The sequence below is a fragment of the Triticum dicoccoides genome, chromosome 2A, assembly GCF_002162155.2.
Source record: "Triticum dicoccoides isolate Atlit2015 ecotype Zavitan chromosome 2A, WEW_v2.0, whole genome shotgun sequence".
In the NCBI taxonomy this organism is placed as follows: domain Eukaryota; kingdom Viridiplantae; phylum Streptophyta; class Magnoliopsida; order Poales; family Poaceae; genus Triticum; species Triticum dicoccoides.
In genome coordinates this window covers 747,982,270-747,997,271 of record NC_041382.1, presented here as the reverse complement: position 1 = coordinate 747,997,271, position 15,002 = coordinate 747,982,270, and the positions used below count along the sequence as shown (strand labels likewise).

General features: G+C 45.7%; 2 protein-coding genes across 2 annotated transcripts; both read left to right on the top strand.

The window, feature by feature from the left end:
* Positions 1–2,083: 2,083 nt before the first annotated feature.
* LOC119352234 lies at positions 2,084–2,724 on the top strand. Its single transcript, XM_037618936.1, has one exon. It carries the CDS (start codon positions 2,156–2,158, stop codon positions 2,492–2,494), a length of 339 nt encoding a protein of 112 aa, XP_037474833.1. The 5' UTR covers positions 2,084–2,155; the 3' UTR covers positions 2,495–2,724.
* Positions 2,725–13,068: 10,344 nt separating this feature from the next.
* LOC119352233 lies at positions 13,069–13,691 on the top strand. The gene has a single exon (XM_037618935.1). The coding sequence runs from the start codon at positions 13,127–13,129 to the stop codon at positions 13,454–13,456; it is 330 nt and encodes a 109-aa protein (XP_037474832.1). The 5' UTR covers positions 13,069–13,126; the 3' UTR covers positions 13,457–13,691.
* The last annotated feature ends 1,311 nt before the right edge of the window (positions 13,692–15,002 follow it).

Here is a 15,002-nt window from a genome sequence, read left to right as displayed (position 1 = left end):
TGTGCTATACTCGTTGTTCGCAGTGAGTGTTGTTTCTTGTAATTCAAATTTTGCCTTCTCTAAAGCTATTGTACGCCTAAGCATACTCTAAAAAAAAATTGACACGAATACAATAGGATCAATAAATCAGGATGGAGGCAGTACCCAATATATATATATATATATTCTAGCTTGTTAATTTAACCTAAGCTGTGTTGGTAACCAATGCACGCATGCAACCACAAGTGCTTCCTCTCAGCCAAAAGCAGCGTTAATATCTCAGTTAAACACACGCACAGCTTTCCTAGATATGTTATCTATACAAAATCCAACGGCTCACACCGTTCTAAAGAAGCACACAATCCGTGTGATTCGACCTGATTGGTCGACTTGATAGCGCTGCGTGACACAGTACTCCGTTCTCCGGCCGGTCATGTGCACAAGAAGCAAAATATTTAACCTTGCAAGCCCTTCAATGAGCACAAGAAGCAAAAGAAGGCTTAGCGTGTGATTTACATATGTTTTTTTTAATGTCATGGTTACTTTTGGAGTTTTTTTTGTGCTGCTAATGTGATGTACTCCCTCCGTTTCTTTTTAGTCCGCATATAAGGTTTGGTCAAAGTCAAGCTTTGTAGAGTTTGACTAATTTTATATTTAAAAATATAAACATTCACAATATGAAATCAATATTATCAGATGCATCATGAAACGTATTTTCATACTATATAATTTTAGTATTGTACATGTTCATATTTTTCTATAAAGTAGAAAGAAACGGAGGGAGTACTTGTGGACTTGACCTTATATGTGAAACAGTATGCGATGCATGTGAACTAGTACTGATTTATGTGATGAATGTGAACCTAAATGTAATGTATGTGTGAACATGGATGTTTCTGGTAGTTGTTCATGTTGTGATGCATATTGTGTGTGTGTGTGAGAGAGAGAGAGAGAGAGAGAGAGAGGGAGAGAGAGAGATCTGGGATCAAATTACGGCTCTGCCCAATTTTCATTTTTTTAAATTAAAATCAGAGGTTTTTGGATTGAAATCAGTTCGTTGACAAAATTATAAGATCTCAATTGGTCATTTGACATGACCAAATATGTAACATAATCATAGATATTGTCATGTATAGATTTTTAGTCACCTTATGCATTAGGGATAAAAAGGTCTTTTCATGTTTGTCTTTAACACCGTTAGTGAACACAATGCACTAGGGTGTCATATTGGGAAAGAAATTAAAACTAGATTGTCAAGAAGGGAAGCAATTTTCTCCACAGCTAAATAGGAAATCATATTTTAAAGTAGTATCAAATAAGAAATTTTCTCTCAATTAAATGGCGGAGCTACCCAAAATTTATTGGACAGGCCAAGATGGGTCGAGCTGAAGAAGAACGCGTATTTTTTTCTCTCATCTGGCCTTGCTGTCGCTCCGCCGGTGTCCATCGTCGGCCATCGGGCCATGGCTGCGTCCTTGACCTCGGGCGCCCGCCGCCGACATTCGCGAAACCATCCCCGCCACGGCTCTGTTCTCCTGCCTTCTTGAACCGGACGACCAGTGTTCTCATCTCCGTTGATGGAGTTTGCCGCCTCGGCCAGCACGCCGAGCACCACTGCCAACCTCGACAGCTCCGGCGTCCAGCGTGCCGCCTCCTGTTCACGCCCGTTTGAGCTCCGCCGCCAAGCGCGCTCCTAGACAGCCTCGGCTCCAGCACTGGAAGACGCGAGTCGACGCAGCGCATCCCCGACCACGGTGCACAAGAGAGCGTGGGTCGTACAGTTATCCTCTGACGGGATAAAATAAATAAATGGGACGATCCAAAGCAATGGGCAGAGATTTTGTCATCATGCACAGATATAGAATATCACGAAGCCCAAGAATATATATAATTAGACATGAGGAATGTAATTAGATCCAGATCCAAGCATGAGGAATATGTCAGGTGGCGATTGATAGCCCACGTGATCAGCCACTGATAGCCCACGTGATCAAGCATGGTAGCCACGTGATGTCTAATCGAGTCCAGCTAGGACTCCAAATGCCCACGCCTTATCTAGCTAGCTTTATAAAAGCCTCGGCAGACCTCCACACCAAAACAACCCACACCAGGCATAAGCAGTGAGTGAGTGAGTGCATCGACCTTCCATCAGCTACATCTTTGCATCGATCTGTTCATGGCAGTAGCAATGCTCCCGAGGCTCGTTGCCATGGCGGCGCTCGTCGCGCTGATGTGCGCCGTTGCTGCCGCCCAGAAGGTACCTGCCGTCGGCGGTGCGCCGACGTGCGGCGTTGTCGATCAGAACGTCGTGAATGCGTGCTACGAGAGCTGTGGAAGAGGTATGAAAATTGCCACTGCCGACAGGATTATTTCGACGGGTACGATCAAGGTTCAAGTGGACTGTTGCGTAGCCTTTGGAGGCCACTCGTGCATGTGCGAGATGAAGAAGAAGTGGAAGGCTCAGGGCAAAACTGCCCAGAATAATGTGCAGTGCGTCAGGGAAAAGGCCTGCTAATGAGCACGCGCGGGAGGTCTCTTCGTGCATGCAAGACCTCTAGTTCGTTTGATATGTGTGCTTCTTGCATGTTAGTTTCAAGCGGTCGATGTCCACCTGTTCCTTGCTTGCTTTTATTTGCTTGTGTGTGTGTGTGTGTCGTGTGAGTGTGTTCTTTTTCTACGTCGGCCAGTTGAGTCTTTTTAGTCTGTACCAATCAGAAATAAATGTGGGTGGAAGTTCTTGTGTCATTCTGCTTTGTTTGTGTATTATTCCATGCACCCCAAAACATATTATAGTACAGTACGTACCATCAAACGTCAAATACGGAATTAATTAGTACATGCACACTGCCTCTGTGCTGCAGACCGCACATCGTAGTTCTTACATTCTCTTGAGCAATCGGCATCGCAATATTTCAGGATAGACTATACGTGCCCTGTCTCTGTCGACATGGATCGAGTGGCCAAAGAGAACTTCGATTTCCATGCTGTCTGCACCTTCCTCTCAGTTTCAACTTGACGGGAATTAAACGCAGCGCTAGCTCACAACCCAAGCAGTGCCGGGCGCGACGTCAGACTGGCCCGCTGGCGAGTGCGGCCGGCCGGCTCAGGCTGCGTTGCGAGCCGTTCATGCAGCAAACCACCGTTGCGCGCGTGGGCAGCGGCCATGGCCGTCGTGTGCGTCACCTTAGCTTGCGGATGCAATGTTGGCTGGCCTGCCTGCCCTACATGACAGCGGTCGGTGCGCAGACCAACTATGCCTACGTTGGTCGTCCGTGAACCAAATTTTCACCGAAGGTTGAACATTGGCACAGTCGATAACGTACTATAGGCGAGCAAAGCTACATTTACGTAGAAAAAGAAAAATAACTTAAGGGTGAAAGCTTGATTCGATCAAAGGTTTCCATGACGGGATCTGATTCGTGATAGGAATGAGATGCTATCCAAGTTTAGGCGAGTGAAGCCGGTTTCCCAATTTTGTTTTCACGTTATTTTCTTCTGTTTTTTCGTTTCCTTTTTTCTTCTCCACTTTTTGTTTAGTTTTCCTTTTTCCTTTTTTTTACTTTCTTTTGTTTTTTTTCTTCTCCAGGTTTTGTTTATTTTTGGTTTTCCCTTCAAATGCTTGTTCACCATTTTGTCAAATACTTGTGAATATTTTTTAAAATACTTGTTCAACATTTTCTTAAATACTTGTTCAACATTTTTTCAAATACTTGTACAACACTTTTCAAATGCTTGTTCAACATTTTTTAAATAATTGTTCAACACTTTTCAAATACTTGTTCAACACTTATATATACATGATCAACATTTTTTAAATACTTGTCAACATTGTTTTTCAAATACCTATTCAACATCTTTTTAATAAGTGATCAATATTTTTTGTATACACTTTCAAAATTGTACAAACGTTTGTTTTTCAAATACTTGTTCAACTTTTAGTACTTATTTCAACATTCTTTAAATACTTTTTCAACATTTTTTAAATACTCTTTCAACATTTTCTAATGCTTATGCAACATTTTTCAAATACTTGTTCAATAATTTTGATACTTATTCAATATTTTGAAATACTCGTTCAACATTCTTTAATACTTATTCAACATTTTTAAAATACCTTTTCTACATTGTGTAATACTTGCTCAATAGTTTAAAATATTTGTTCAAATATTTTCAAATACTCATTCAAATTTGTTAATACTTGTTCAATAATTTTTAAAAACTTGTTAAACAAGTATTTGAAAATGTTGAATATGTATTAAAAATGTTGAACAAGTATTTAAAAGAATGTTGAATAGGTATTAAAAATGTTGAACGAGTGTAAGAAAATGTTGAATAAGTAAGAAAACTGTTGATTAAGTATTTGAACTTTTTTTGAATAACTATAAAAATGTTAAACAAGTTTTTGAAAAATGTTGAAATTGCGTTTGGACAATGTTGAATGTGTATACAAAAAATGTTGGTCACCTGTTATAAAAAATGTTTTTGACATGTAAAAAAATTAGAGGGAAAACGAAAACAAACATAAGAAAAAACAAAAAATGAAGAAAGAAAAATGAAAAATAAAAAAGTGAAAAATGAAGAAACAAATGCAAGAAGAATGAAAAAAATGGAGAATAAAAAAGAAAAGAAAGAAAACATAGAAAATGGAGAAGAAAAATGAATAAGTATTAAAAAATAGAGAAATGAAAAAAAGGTCCAATCTTTTACCTCAACTAGGGTTCGACTCCTATGTAAATGTGAAGTGAGTAGTTGATAGCAGCTTTCCGCAGTATACAAACGACCCAAGTTCGAACCCAAGTTCGAATCCCTCGGCCCTCATTTTGTCCTACTTTTTGTAAATGCGAAGTGAGTAGTGGCTAGCAGCTTTCCGCAGTATTCAAATGACCCAAGTTTGAATCCTTCGGCCCTCATTTTGTCCTACTTTTTCTATTCATTCATGGCGCGAGTGGGCCGGCCCGCCAAGGGGAAACGCTTCAGCGAGAGAAACCTGCTCACTCGCTGAATGCGAGAAATAGGTGCTCCTGAGGGGGGGGGGGGGAGGTTAACATGGAAGATTTTGTAATTGCTTCGTAAGGGTTTGTAGGTGTAGCATTATTGTACAACTAGTAATAATGTATATGCAATGCCCGTTTATATCAGGTAGGATATTAGTTGCACCTTATATTAGTTAAGATATATCTGTTGCACGTTGGTATTTGGTAATATATCAATTACTTTTTCACGGCAATGGTAGGATATTAATTACACGACAGATTTCATGGGATAGCGTTGAGCCAAAACATGTTTATAACCAATGGCAGTGATGGGTAATTAGAATGTTAAACGTGTTTGATGCTCAACATTGAAGCGATTTGAACCGCTAGATAACATGATTTAATGGTCTAGATGGTTTGGATCTACCTCTTTGAGTCTTTTTATATTAGTATAGATATAAGCTTAACGACTGCCTCGGCCACACCACCCATAGGATCACCATGGCGTTGTGCGGGTCTGCGAGGAATGCTACCTGCGGGCCGGTCTACCGCGAGTGGGTCGCTGCGTGCCACCAACAAGGCCGTCTTCCTCTGCCCGCGCGCGCCGGCGCTGCCCTTCTACTACGGCATCCTCGACAGCTCCGGCGTCCGGCGTGCCGCTTCTTCTTCACGCGCGTTTGAGCTCCGCCGCCAAGCGCGCGCTCCTAGACAGCCTCGGCTCCAGCACTGGAAGACGCGAGTCGACGCAGCGCATTCCCGACCACGGTGCACAAGAGAGCGTGGGTCGTACAAGTTATCCTCTGACGGGATAAAATAAATATTTGGGACGATCCAAAGCAATGGGCAGAGATTTTGTCACCATGCACATATATACAATATCACGAAGCCCAAGAATATGCTGTATATAATTAAACATGAGGAATATAAGTACATCCAGATCCACAGCTTTGCTAAGTTGGTCATGCCGTTGCGTGGCTAAATTTCGTGTTTTGACCCTTTTCTGAAACCTATTCAAAATTTGACCCTTGTTTGAAAAAAATTCGAGATCTGACCCTTTTGCTACCGCCAGAGTCCATGGCGGTAGGGTATAGCAGCCTACCGCCAGAGACTTTGGCGGTAGGAAACATCGCTACCGCCAGCCCGGTTGGCGGTAGCCTGCACAACCCTACCGTCAAGGTGCTTGGCGGTAGGCACGGGCACACACTGTGTTTAATACTTAGTGTAAGATTGATTTGTGAAAGTGTTCCTACTGCCGATGGGAGTCGCATTGTGTTTATTTATAAGAGACAGGAAAAGCCCTTGCCGTGGCGTACAAGTATGCGACGATCGCTAGGATTCATCGATGAGGAGTCAGAGAAGGAAATGAGAGAAGTTCAGATAGAGGAAGGTTTAGATTACAATAGGTTTAAACAAATATTCTAACACCCTCCCTTAATCTAAACTATCCTATATTCAAATTTCTCTTGAACTCCTCAAAAGGCCTTGCTGGAAGAGCTTTAGTAAATCCATCTGCCAATTGATCTTTGGATGGAATAAACCGTATCTCCAACTTTTTCTCAGCAACTCTTTCTCGTACAAAATGAAAATCTATCTCAATATGCTTGGTTCTAGCATGAAAAACTGAATTAGCAGACAGGTAAGTAGCACCCAAATACACCATAGACAAGATGTACGATGTTGCTTAATTCCTAGCTCATGAAGCAATGATTCCACCTAAATAATTTCAGCAGTTGCATTTGCTAGAGATTTATATTCAGCCTCTGTACTTGACCTTGACACTGTGGCTTGTTTTCTGGCACTCCAAGATATAAGGTTTGACCCAAAGAATACTGCAAATCCTCCCGTCGACTTTCTGTCATCACTACATCCAGCCTAGTCAGCATCAGAAAAGGCACTAACAAGTGTAGAATTCGAACGCTTAAACTGAAGTCCCAAACTCACAGTATGCTTAATATATCGTATAATCCTTTTGACAGACGTCCAATGAGTGGAGGTAGGAGCATGCAGATATTGACAAACCTTGTTTACAATGTTCGACGACTTTTTGTCATTTTTTTTCCAGTGTTCTTATGGATCTCTCGTAATGTATTTTGAATATTTGATGATTTTTCTTTTAAGAGCAGGAAATTTGAGGAAGCATATGTGTATATTTACACATAGACTAGTACGTGCACGTACTAGCTCATCTTTGGCCTTGTCGTTTGTGCATGGGAAAGGGGCTACGTACTGATGCATGCATGCACGTATACTTGTCAATTACATGCATAGTATGAGCTACACCACACGTATTTGATCATGTATCTAGCTAACTATGCAGATGCAAAGGCTCGGTGCAGCCCCCGTCGACGCCTCGCTGAATCGTACATACACCCGAACGCCTGCGCGTCAGTTCCAAATACCCGTATACCGGCGCCCTGGACAGCAAGTATTTATACATCTCCAAATACCCTATGTGTATCTCTAGTGGGGAGATCAGTCATCCGGTTAGAAGGCAAGTATGCGCACAGCGATCAAGTACCCATCCTTTCTCTAGTCTTTGTTTTGCATGCAGGCTTTGTACGTAAGATGGTGTACATCAATACCATCAGGTTGGTGGGACGTGACGGCCGGTGTGTACATAGGTATATTTATTTACTAAGAAGAATACACCCGGGAGCGTGCACGTCAAGAAGAAGAGGAGATAAGTATCGAAGCGGTTGCGTTGAGCACGCTCGTGTCTATCTCTTTCCAAGAAGATCGGAACAACCGAATGGTTCCTCGCGCGCCGTCTATCTCTTTTGCCTATAAATACACACGTCTTCGGCAGCAGGAGGGGTTCACGCATGCCCAGAGAGAAGACCCGCTAGCACCACATCCATCCGTCACCACCGCACTCGCCAGCGACCAAGCACCACATCCATCCGTCACTGCCGCACTCGCCGGCTACCAACGTACACATCCATCCATCAGGAGATCCGTTCACAAGCGCACACATTCATCCATCACGTAGCACACATCCATCCATACCATCTATATCACCCACGCAACGCAAAGTTACAGGAGCAGCTTGAGTTGGACACGATCGCATCTGGCCGAGGCGCTCGTTGGCTACACGCACCCGAAGCAAGAGAAACCGACTGGACGGCCATGGACGACAAGTTGATCTTCCCGGCAGGTAAAATTACCAACTAACTCTCTCTTATCCCTCATGCGTGAATGCAGAACACGGTCACGGTGGAGAAGTCGTCCATCCACACAAAGGAGGGCCTCGCCGAGGGCATGGAGACGACGCCGGCATGATGTACTTGTGCCATGTCTCCTTCCGCTCTTCACCGAGCCCATTATCCTCGCGTGCCACCTTCGACTCGGGAGCAGCCGGAGCTCGCCAACGACGTGGCCCAATCGCTAGCCCCGGTACTCTATCATGGCCCGGCGAATAGGTCATGATTTCAGGTCGCGACGTACAGGTCTCCGACTCTCCGGTGCACATGTCCATCACGTCCCAGTCACAATGAACGGGCCTGGCGTATTGCTTTTCGGAGAAGACGGCGACGAAATCAGAGCTCGGCAGGCAGGTCCATGGCGAACCCAGGTCACCGGCATACAGGTTTTGCATCACACTCTTGAAAGAGACGGCACGGTGGAACCGGAGCTCGCTGACGATGCAGCCCGAGACTCGCCTTTCCCTTCATGGTGTACAGATTCTTGACGGAACCAGCGTCCGCAACGACGAGCCTCCATGACCGGCTCCTCCTTCACGAGGCACGCGTCCCCGACGAACAGGTCAATGGAGTACAGATCCTTCACCGAGCCGGAATTTGCAGCAACACAGTACAAGACCGGTCCCTCCTTCGAAAGGTGCACCTACCGTGGCGAACAGGTCCTTGGCGTACAGGTCCACGGCGTCGCCGACGTATAGGTCACCCTTTGGCGTAGCACCAGTCCAAGGCGACGCGGCCTCTACAACGCCACCTTTCCACGGCCTCGTGGGGCGGTCCCCTTTGCCTTGGCCAACCGCCAAATACTTGGTGTCTAGCCGAGACGAGGCGCCAACCACCTCGGCCATGCCAACGTGAGAGCGTGTCAGTTTTCACACAAATGCCGGTCTCTCCAAACCATTACTCCCGCAAGGCGTAGCCCCTTGAATACCTCGATGAAGTAACCGGTCGTCGAGAAGTCTAAGCTGAGCGCGACCCGTGCTACCCCAACACCAACTACTCCAACGCCGCCAAGACCGACGAGGCACGACGGCGAGGGCGGACGCGGCCACCGCTAAGGCCACGCCACTTGCGGCGCGTGTACCGACGAGGACACGGGCTCTGCCGCTGCCCACACACACATCACCATCATCATGCATGGAGGACGAGAAGCGAAGACAACGAAGACGACCACACAGCTTAATCGGAGGTATCTCGCGGAGCAACCCGCGGGAGTAATTAACCGGGAGCCTTCCGAGGCCCCGGGAACTAGGAGACCGCAATCGCCACAGTCAGGCAGGCCGCGCTAATAAGCCACGGAGCGCATATGTAAAGGGATCTTGTAATTTTGTTTCTCCAGTGAGATATTAATAAAGTGCATGTTTCCCTCTGTTTATTTGTGTACTTAGTACACTGGCACGCCCGCAATTTTTTATTTCCCCTGGCGCGTAGAGAGATAATAACACAATAACCATTGTTATTTGTTATTATTTTTCGTGTCAAACATACAACAAATGATATGTCTGGCTGTGTCAGGGTTAAATACTGTAGAGCTCCAACAACACTCCTATACTTTGTACTTTCTCGTTCATTAAGTGGTTCTCCTTGATATGCCGAAAGTTGTTCTGAAGAAGACAATGGCGTGGGTGAAGGTTTGCAATCCTTCATCCCCATACGAGTTAGAAGTTCAGTAGCATATTTTTCATGATTTAGCATTATGCCATCTTGAGTCTTCTTAACTTCAATGCCCAAGAAGAAATGTAAGTCACCTAGATCCTTCAATGCAAACTCTGAACCCAAATCACGCAAGAGAGCATTAGTAGCATTTTGTGATGAGCTTGCAACTATGATGTCATCAACATATATAAGCACAAAAATCACTATATTTGCCTTATTATAAATGAAGAGAGATGTATCTGCTTTGGATTTCTTGGCGAAGGAGGGCACCGGCATTGGGATGAAATGAAGCAAAAGGAAATACTGACTCGTTAAACACAACGTCTTTGGAGATATATACTCGTCCCGTAGAGATGTCAAAACACTTGACTCCTTTGTGCATGGGGCTATAGCCGATGAAAGCACATTTTTTTGAACGAAACACAAGTTTGCATGTGTTATAAGGCCTGAGGTTGGGCCAACAAGCACATCCGAATACTCTAAGAGACTTGCAAGCACATCCGAATACTCTAAGAGACTTGTAATCTGGTGAAATACCAAAAAGACGAGTGATGGGATTCTCAAAGTTGATGACTTTGCTAGGATGAATATTTATGAGATATGTGGCAGTGAGAAAAGCTTCATCCCAAAATTTGAGAGGCATGGAAGCGTTTGCTAGCAATGCTAGGCCTACTTCAACAATATGACGGTGTTTGCGTTCAGCGGACCCGTTTTGTTGGTGAGCATGGGGACATGAAACGTGATGAGAAATTCCAATATTTTGGAAGAAAGAATTTAGTTTCTCATACTCACCATCCCAATCGGTTTGCATGGCAAGAATTTTGGAATTCAATTGATGTTCAACAAGGTTTTGGAAATTGCTAAAGACTTGGAAAATATTGGATCGTTTCTTTAGCAAATAAATCCAGGTAAATTTACTATAATCATCAATAAAGCTTACATAGTATGAAAATCTACCAACTGAGGTAGGATGGTCCCCATACATCTGAGAAAACAAGTTGCAAAGGAGCAGTGGAAATACTAGTAGAAATAGGATAGGGTAACTGATGACTCTTAGCTTGTTGACAAGCATCACAAACTGACTCAGAACTAGGCTCATAAGAGAGCTTATTTTTACTAAGGACATGCTGAACTATAACTAAAGAAGGATGACCCAAACGACTATGCCACTTTGCCGAGGATGGTTTGGTGACACTCCAAGCTTGTTTATTCGACCATGATGAAGATGATGATATGAGTGGATATAAGCCTCCCTCACACTTTCCTCTAAGGATGATTCTCCTCGTTGCCAAGTCCTTGACCACAAAAGAGTAAGGGTAAAAAATTATGAGAATATTGTTGTCGAGGGTAAAACGATGAACAGAGACAAGATTCTTGGATGTATTAGGGACATGTAAAACATTGTTTAGATGCAAGTCCTTTAAGGGGGTTTTAACAATTGAATTTCCTACATGAGTAACGTCCATACCTGAACCACTTGTCGTGTGCACTTGGTCACCTCCGTGGTACCTTTCTCTCATCGTCAGCTTGTCAAGCTCCCCTGTAATGTGCTTAGTGGCACCGGAATCTGCGTACCAGTTTGTGTCGATCCCGTATGAGTTTGTGACGATGTTGGACTTCTTTTCATCATGATCCACATCATACCGATGCCAGCAGGCCCTTGCGCCGTCGGGGTGATGCTTGTAGCAGATCTGGCATTCGGGATAATCTCGTTCTTGCTGTTATGGCTACTGTAGTTGTTGTCGTGGGCGTTGCTGATGGCCGCCGTAGCCGCCACCGCGAGCAGGAGAAGGGGAGGAGCAGTCACCGCGATCACCACGGCCGCGCCCCCTGTTTCATCGCCCACGGCTCCCTCTTGGTCTGTACTGCCCACGCCCTCTGTAAACGGCATTGGCAGAGGAGCGAAAGCCGCCTGGTCCATCTCCTAGCATCTCCATCCTCTGGTCGAAGGCAGAGATCTGCGAGAAGAGATCATCGACCGTAATAGAGTTCTTGATGGCGCCAACTGCTGCTACAATTGGATCATAATCCCGGTCAAGTCCAGCCAGGATGTATCTACCATCTCTCCATCGGTTACTAGACGACCCGCTGCAGCGAGTTCATCTCTGAGGCTCTTCATCTTGGCGATGAACGCATTGCTAGACATGTTGCCCTTCTTGGTGTTGGAGATTGCAATCATCAGATTTGTTATCCGAGACTGAGACTGCGCAGCGAACAAGGTAGTAAGGGCAATCCAAAGATCATAGGTACTCTCCTTACCGATGACTTGTGCGAGAATCTCCGGGGTCAGCGAATTGAGCAAGTAGCTCAGGACCTGCTGGTCCTTTGACAGCCACAGACCATATAGAGGATTAGACTCTATGGCCGTGGTCTTGTCCGCCTTGGTAACTTCCACCGTCTTCGGTGGCGCGGCGTCGCTGCCATCAAGGAGGCCGGTCACTTGCGCTCCACGCAGCGCCGGCATTACTTGCGCCTTCCACAGGAGGTAGTTCCCCCTTGCAAGCTTTTCTGTTGGAGATGCGCCGAGGTTGAGGACGACGGCGCTTGAGCTTGCGGCCATGGCGAAGATAGGGTTTGGTTTCTGGTTTGCTAGATAGAAGGGAAGAGGCTAGCTCTGTATACCATGTAAGATTGATTTGGTGGAAGCGTTCCTACTCCCAATGGAGCCGCGTTGTGTTTATTTATAAGAGACAGAAAAAGCCCCTGCCGTGTCGTACAAGTACACGAAGATCGCTAGCATTCATCGATGAGTCAGAGAAGGAAACGAGAGAAGTTCAGATAGGGGAAGGTTTAGATTACAATAGGTTTAAACAGATATTCTAACACTTAGGAGGTTTTTAGCGGTAGGGCATGCAACCCTACCGCCAGGGACCTTGGTGGTAGGCTGTTATACCCTACCGTCATGGTCCCTGCGGTAGCAAAAAAATCAGATCTTATTGTTTTTCAAACTAAGGTCAAATCTCGAATAGATTTCAAAAAAAGTCAAAACACGAAATTTAGCCCCGTTGCGTTCATCCTTGATCACGCCATTCTGCAGTACTACTTATTTCAGGATAGATGGCCACTGCTAGAATGAAAGGAGCGCAACACGAGGAATAATATGTCAGGTTAGGTGGAGATTGCTAGTCCAAGCTCACGTGATCAAGCATGGTAGCCACATGCTGTCTAATCGAGTCCAGCTAGGACTCCAAATTCCCACGCCTATCTAGCTAGCTCTATAAAAGCTCCGGCAGACCTCCACATCAAAACAACCCACACAAGGCATAAGCAGTGAGTGAGTGCATCAACCTTCGATCAGCTATATCCTCCATCGATCTGGTCATGGCAGCAGCAATGCTCCCGAGGCTCGTTGCCGTGGCGGCGCTGGTCGCGCTGATGTGCGCCGTCGCTGCCGCCCAGAAGGTACCTGCCGTCGGCGGTGCGCCGACGTGCGGCGTTGCCGATCAGAACGTCGTGAATGCGTGCTTCCAGAGCTTCGGAAAAGGTAAGAAAACTGCCGCTGGGACTGCGCCGGGTAGGGAGTCAGTGGACTGCTGCGTAGCCTTTAAAGACCACTCGTGCCTCTGTGAGATGAAGAAGGCGTTGAAGGCTCAGGGCAAAACTGCCCAGGATAATGTGGATTGCGTCAGGGAAAAGAAGGACTGCAAGTGAGCGCCGCGCGGGAGGTCTCGTCGGGCATGCAAGATATTTAGTTCGTTGGATATGTGTGTTTCTTGCATGTTGGTTTCAAGCGGTTGATGTCCACCTGCTCCTTGCTTGCTTTTTTTTTTTTTTTGCTTGTGTGTGTCATGTGAGTGTGTTATGTTTTTCTACGTATGAGAGCGTCAGTTGAGTCTTTTTAGTTTGTACCAATCAGGAATAAATGTGGGTGGAATTTCTCGCTTCATCTTGTTTTGTTTATATATTATTCCATGCACCCCAAAACATATTATAGTATGTACTAGCAAACGTCAAATACGGAGTTAATTAGTACATGCACACTGCCTCTGTGCTGCAGAGCGCACATTGTAGTTCTTACATTCTCTTGAGCAACCGGCATGGCAAGATTCATGATAGCTTATGCGTGCCCTATCTCTGTCGACATGGCACGAGTGGCCAAAGAGAACTTCGATCTCTATGCTGTCTGCAACTTCCGCGGTTCCGCCTAGTTCCAACTTGATGGGAAATTAACGCAACGCTAGCTCACAATCCAAGCAGTGCTGGTTGCGACGTCAGACTGTCCCGCTGGCGAGTGCGGCCGGCCGGCTCAGGCCGCGCTGTGAGCCGTTCGTGCAACAAACCTCCGCTGTGCGCGTGAGCGGCGGCCATGGCCCTCGTCCTCGTGTGCGCCACATTAGCTTGCGGATGCAATGCCGGCCGGCCTGCCTGCCTGCCTTACATGACGCCGGTCGGTGCACAAACCACCCGTGCCTACATTGGTCATCCGTGAGCCAAATTTTGACTGGAGGCTGAACAGCTGATGCAGTCGTATGTAATTTAGCGTACATAGTACTTAGGTGGTCACCACCCACGGAATCGCCGTGGCGTCGTGCGGGGTCTGCGAGGAAAGCTACCTATGGGCCGGTCTACCTATGGGTTTCTGAACTTTGAAGTTCGAACGATGTCGTTCGGCGGGTGCATTGAATCTGGACACCTTGTAGCTTTTCAAACTGCTGTCTGGCCTTGGAATTCAGGAATATTAGTCATCGATCCTATAGTGTGTTGCCATAAGTGTCTTTTGCTTTTCTCTCTTTATGCAGCCTGCCCATACAGCCACGCATAATGTGACCCAGAGACAGACAACGAGCCCATTGGATTAGACATATTTTCTAATGGGAAAAGGCAGACTAGGTATGTGTGCATGTACAGTACATAAACACTGAAATGTTCAAGGCCACAGATGCCCAAAACATTTTCTCTTCTTTTGCCTCTAAAGCACCCTGGTCGATCACTTTATCAAGATAGATACTGCTCGAGAGCACTACTGCAACGACCGCATCCATCCATGAGCATTTTCTGCAGCAAATTAGGCAAAGTTTACGCGGAATCCCAGCCCGTATGTCTATCCCCCGTCCTGCAACTGGCACAAGCTTTGAGCCAGTTGGGATAATAATAATAATAATAATAATAATGTGATCTCTGCATCTCGTTTCACTGAAAGAAATGTGCGTGGGCAGAAACCGAGCGACGACGACGACAGATACCTCTAACTAGCTAG

Bases quoted from the DNA above. Each gene is read 5' to 3' on its own strand.
- LOC119352234 (XM_037618936.1), top strand. From the start codon at position 2,156: ATGGCAGTAGCAATGCTCCCGAGGCTCGTTGCCATGGCGGCGCTCGTC.
- LOC119352233 (XM_037618935.1), top strand. From the start codon at position 13,127: ATGGCAGCAGCAATGCTCCCGAGGCTCGTTGCCGTGGCGGCGCTGGTC.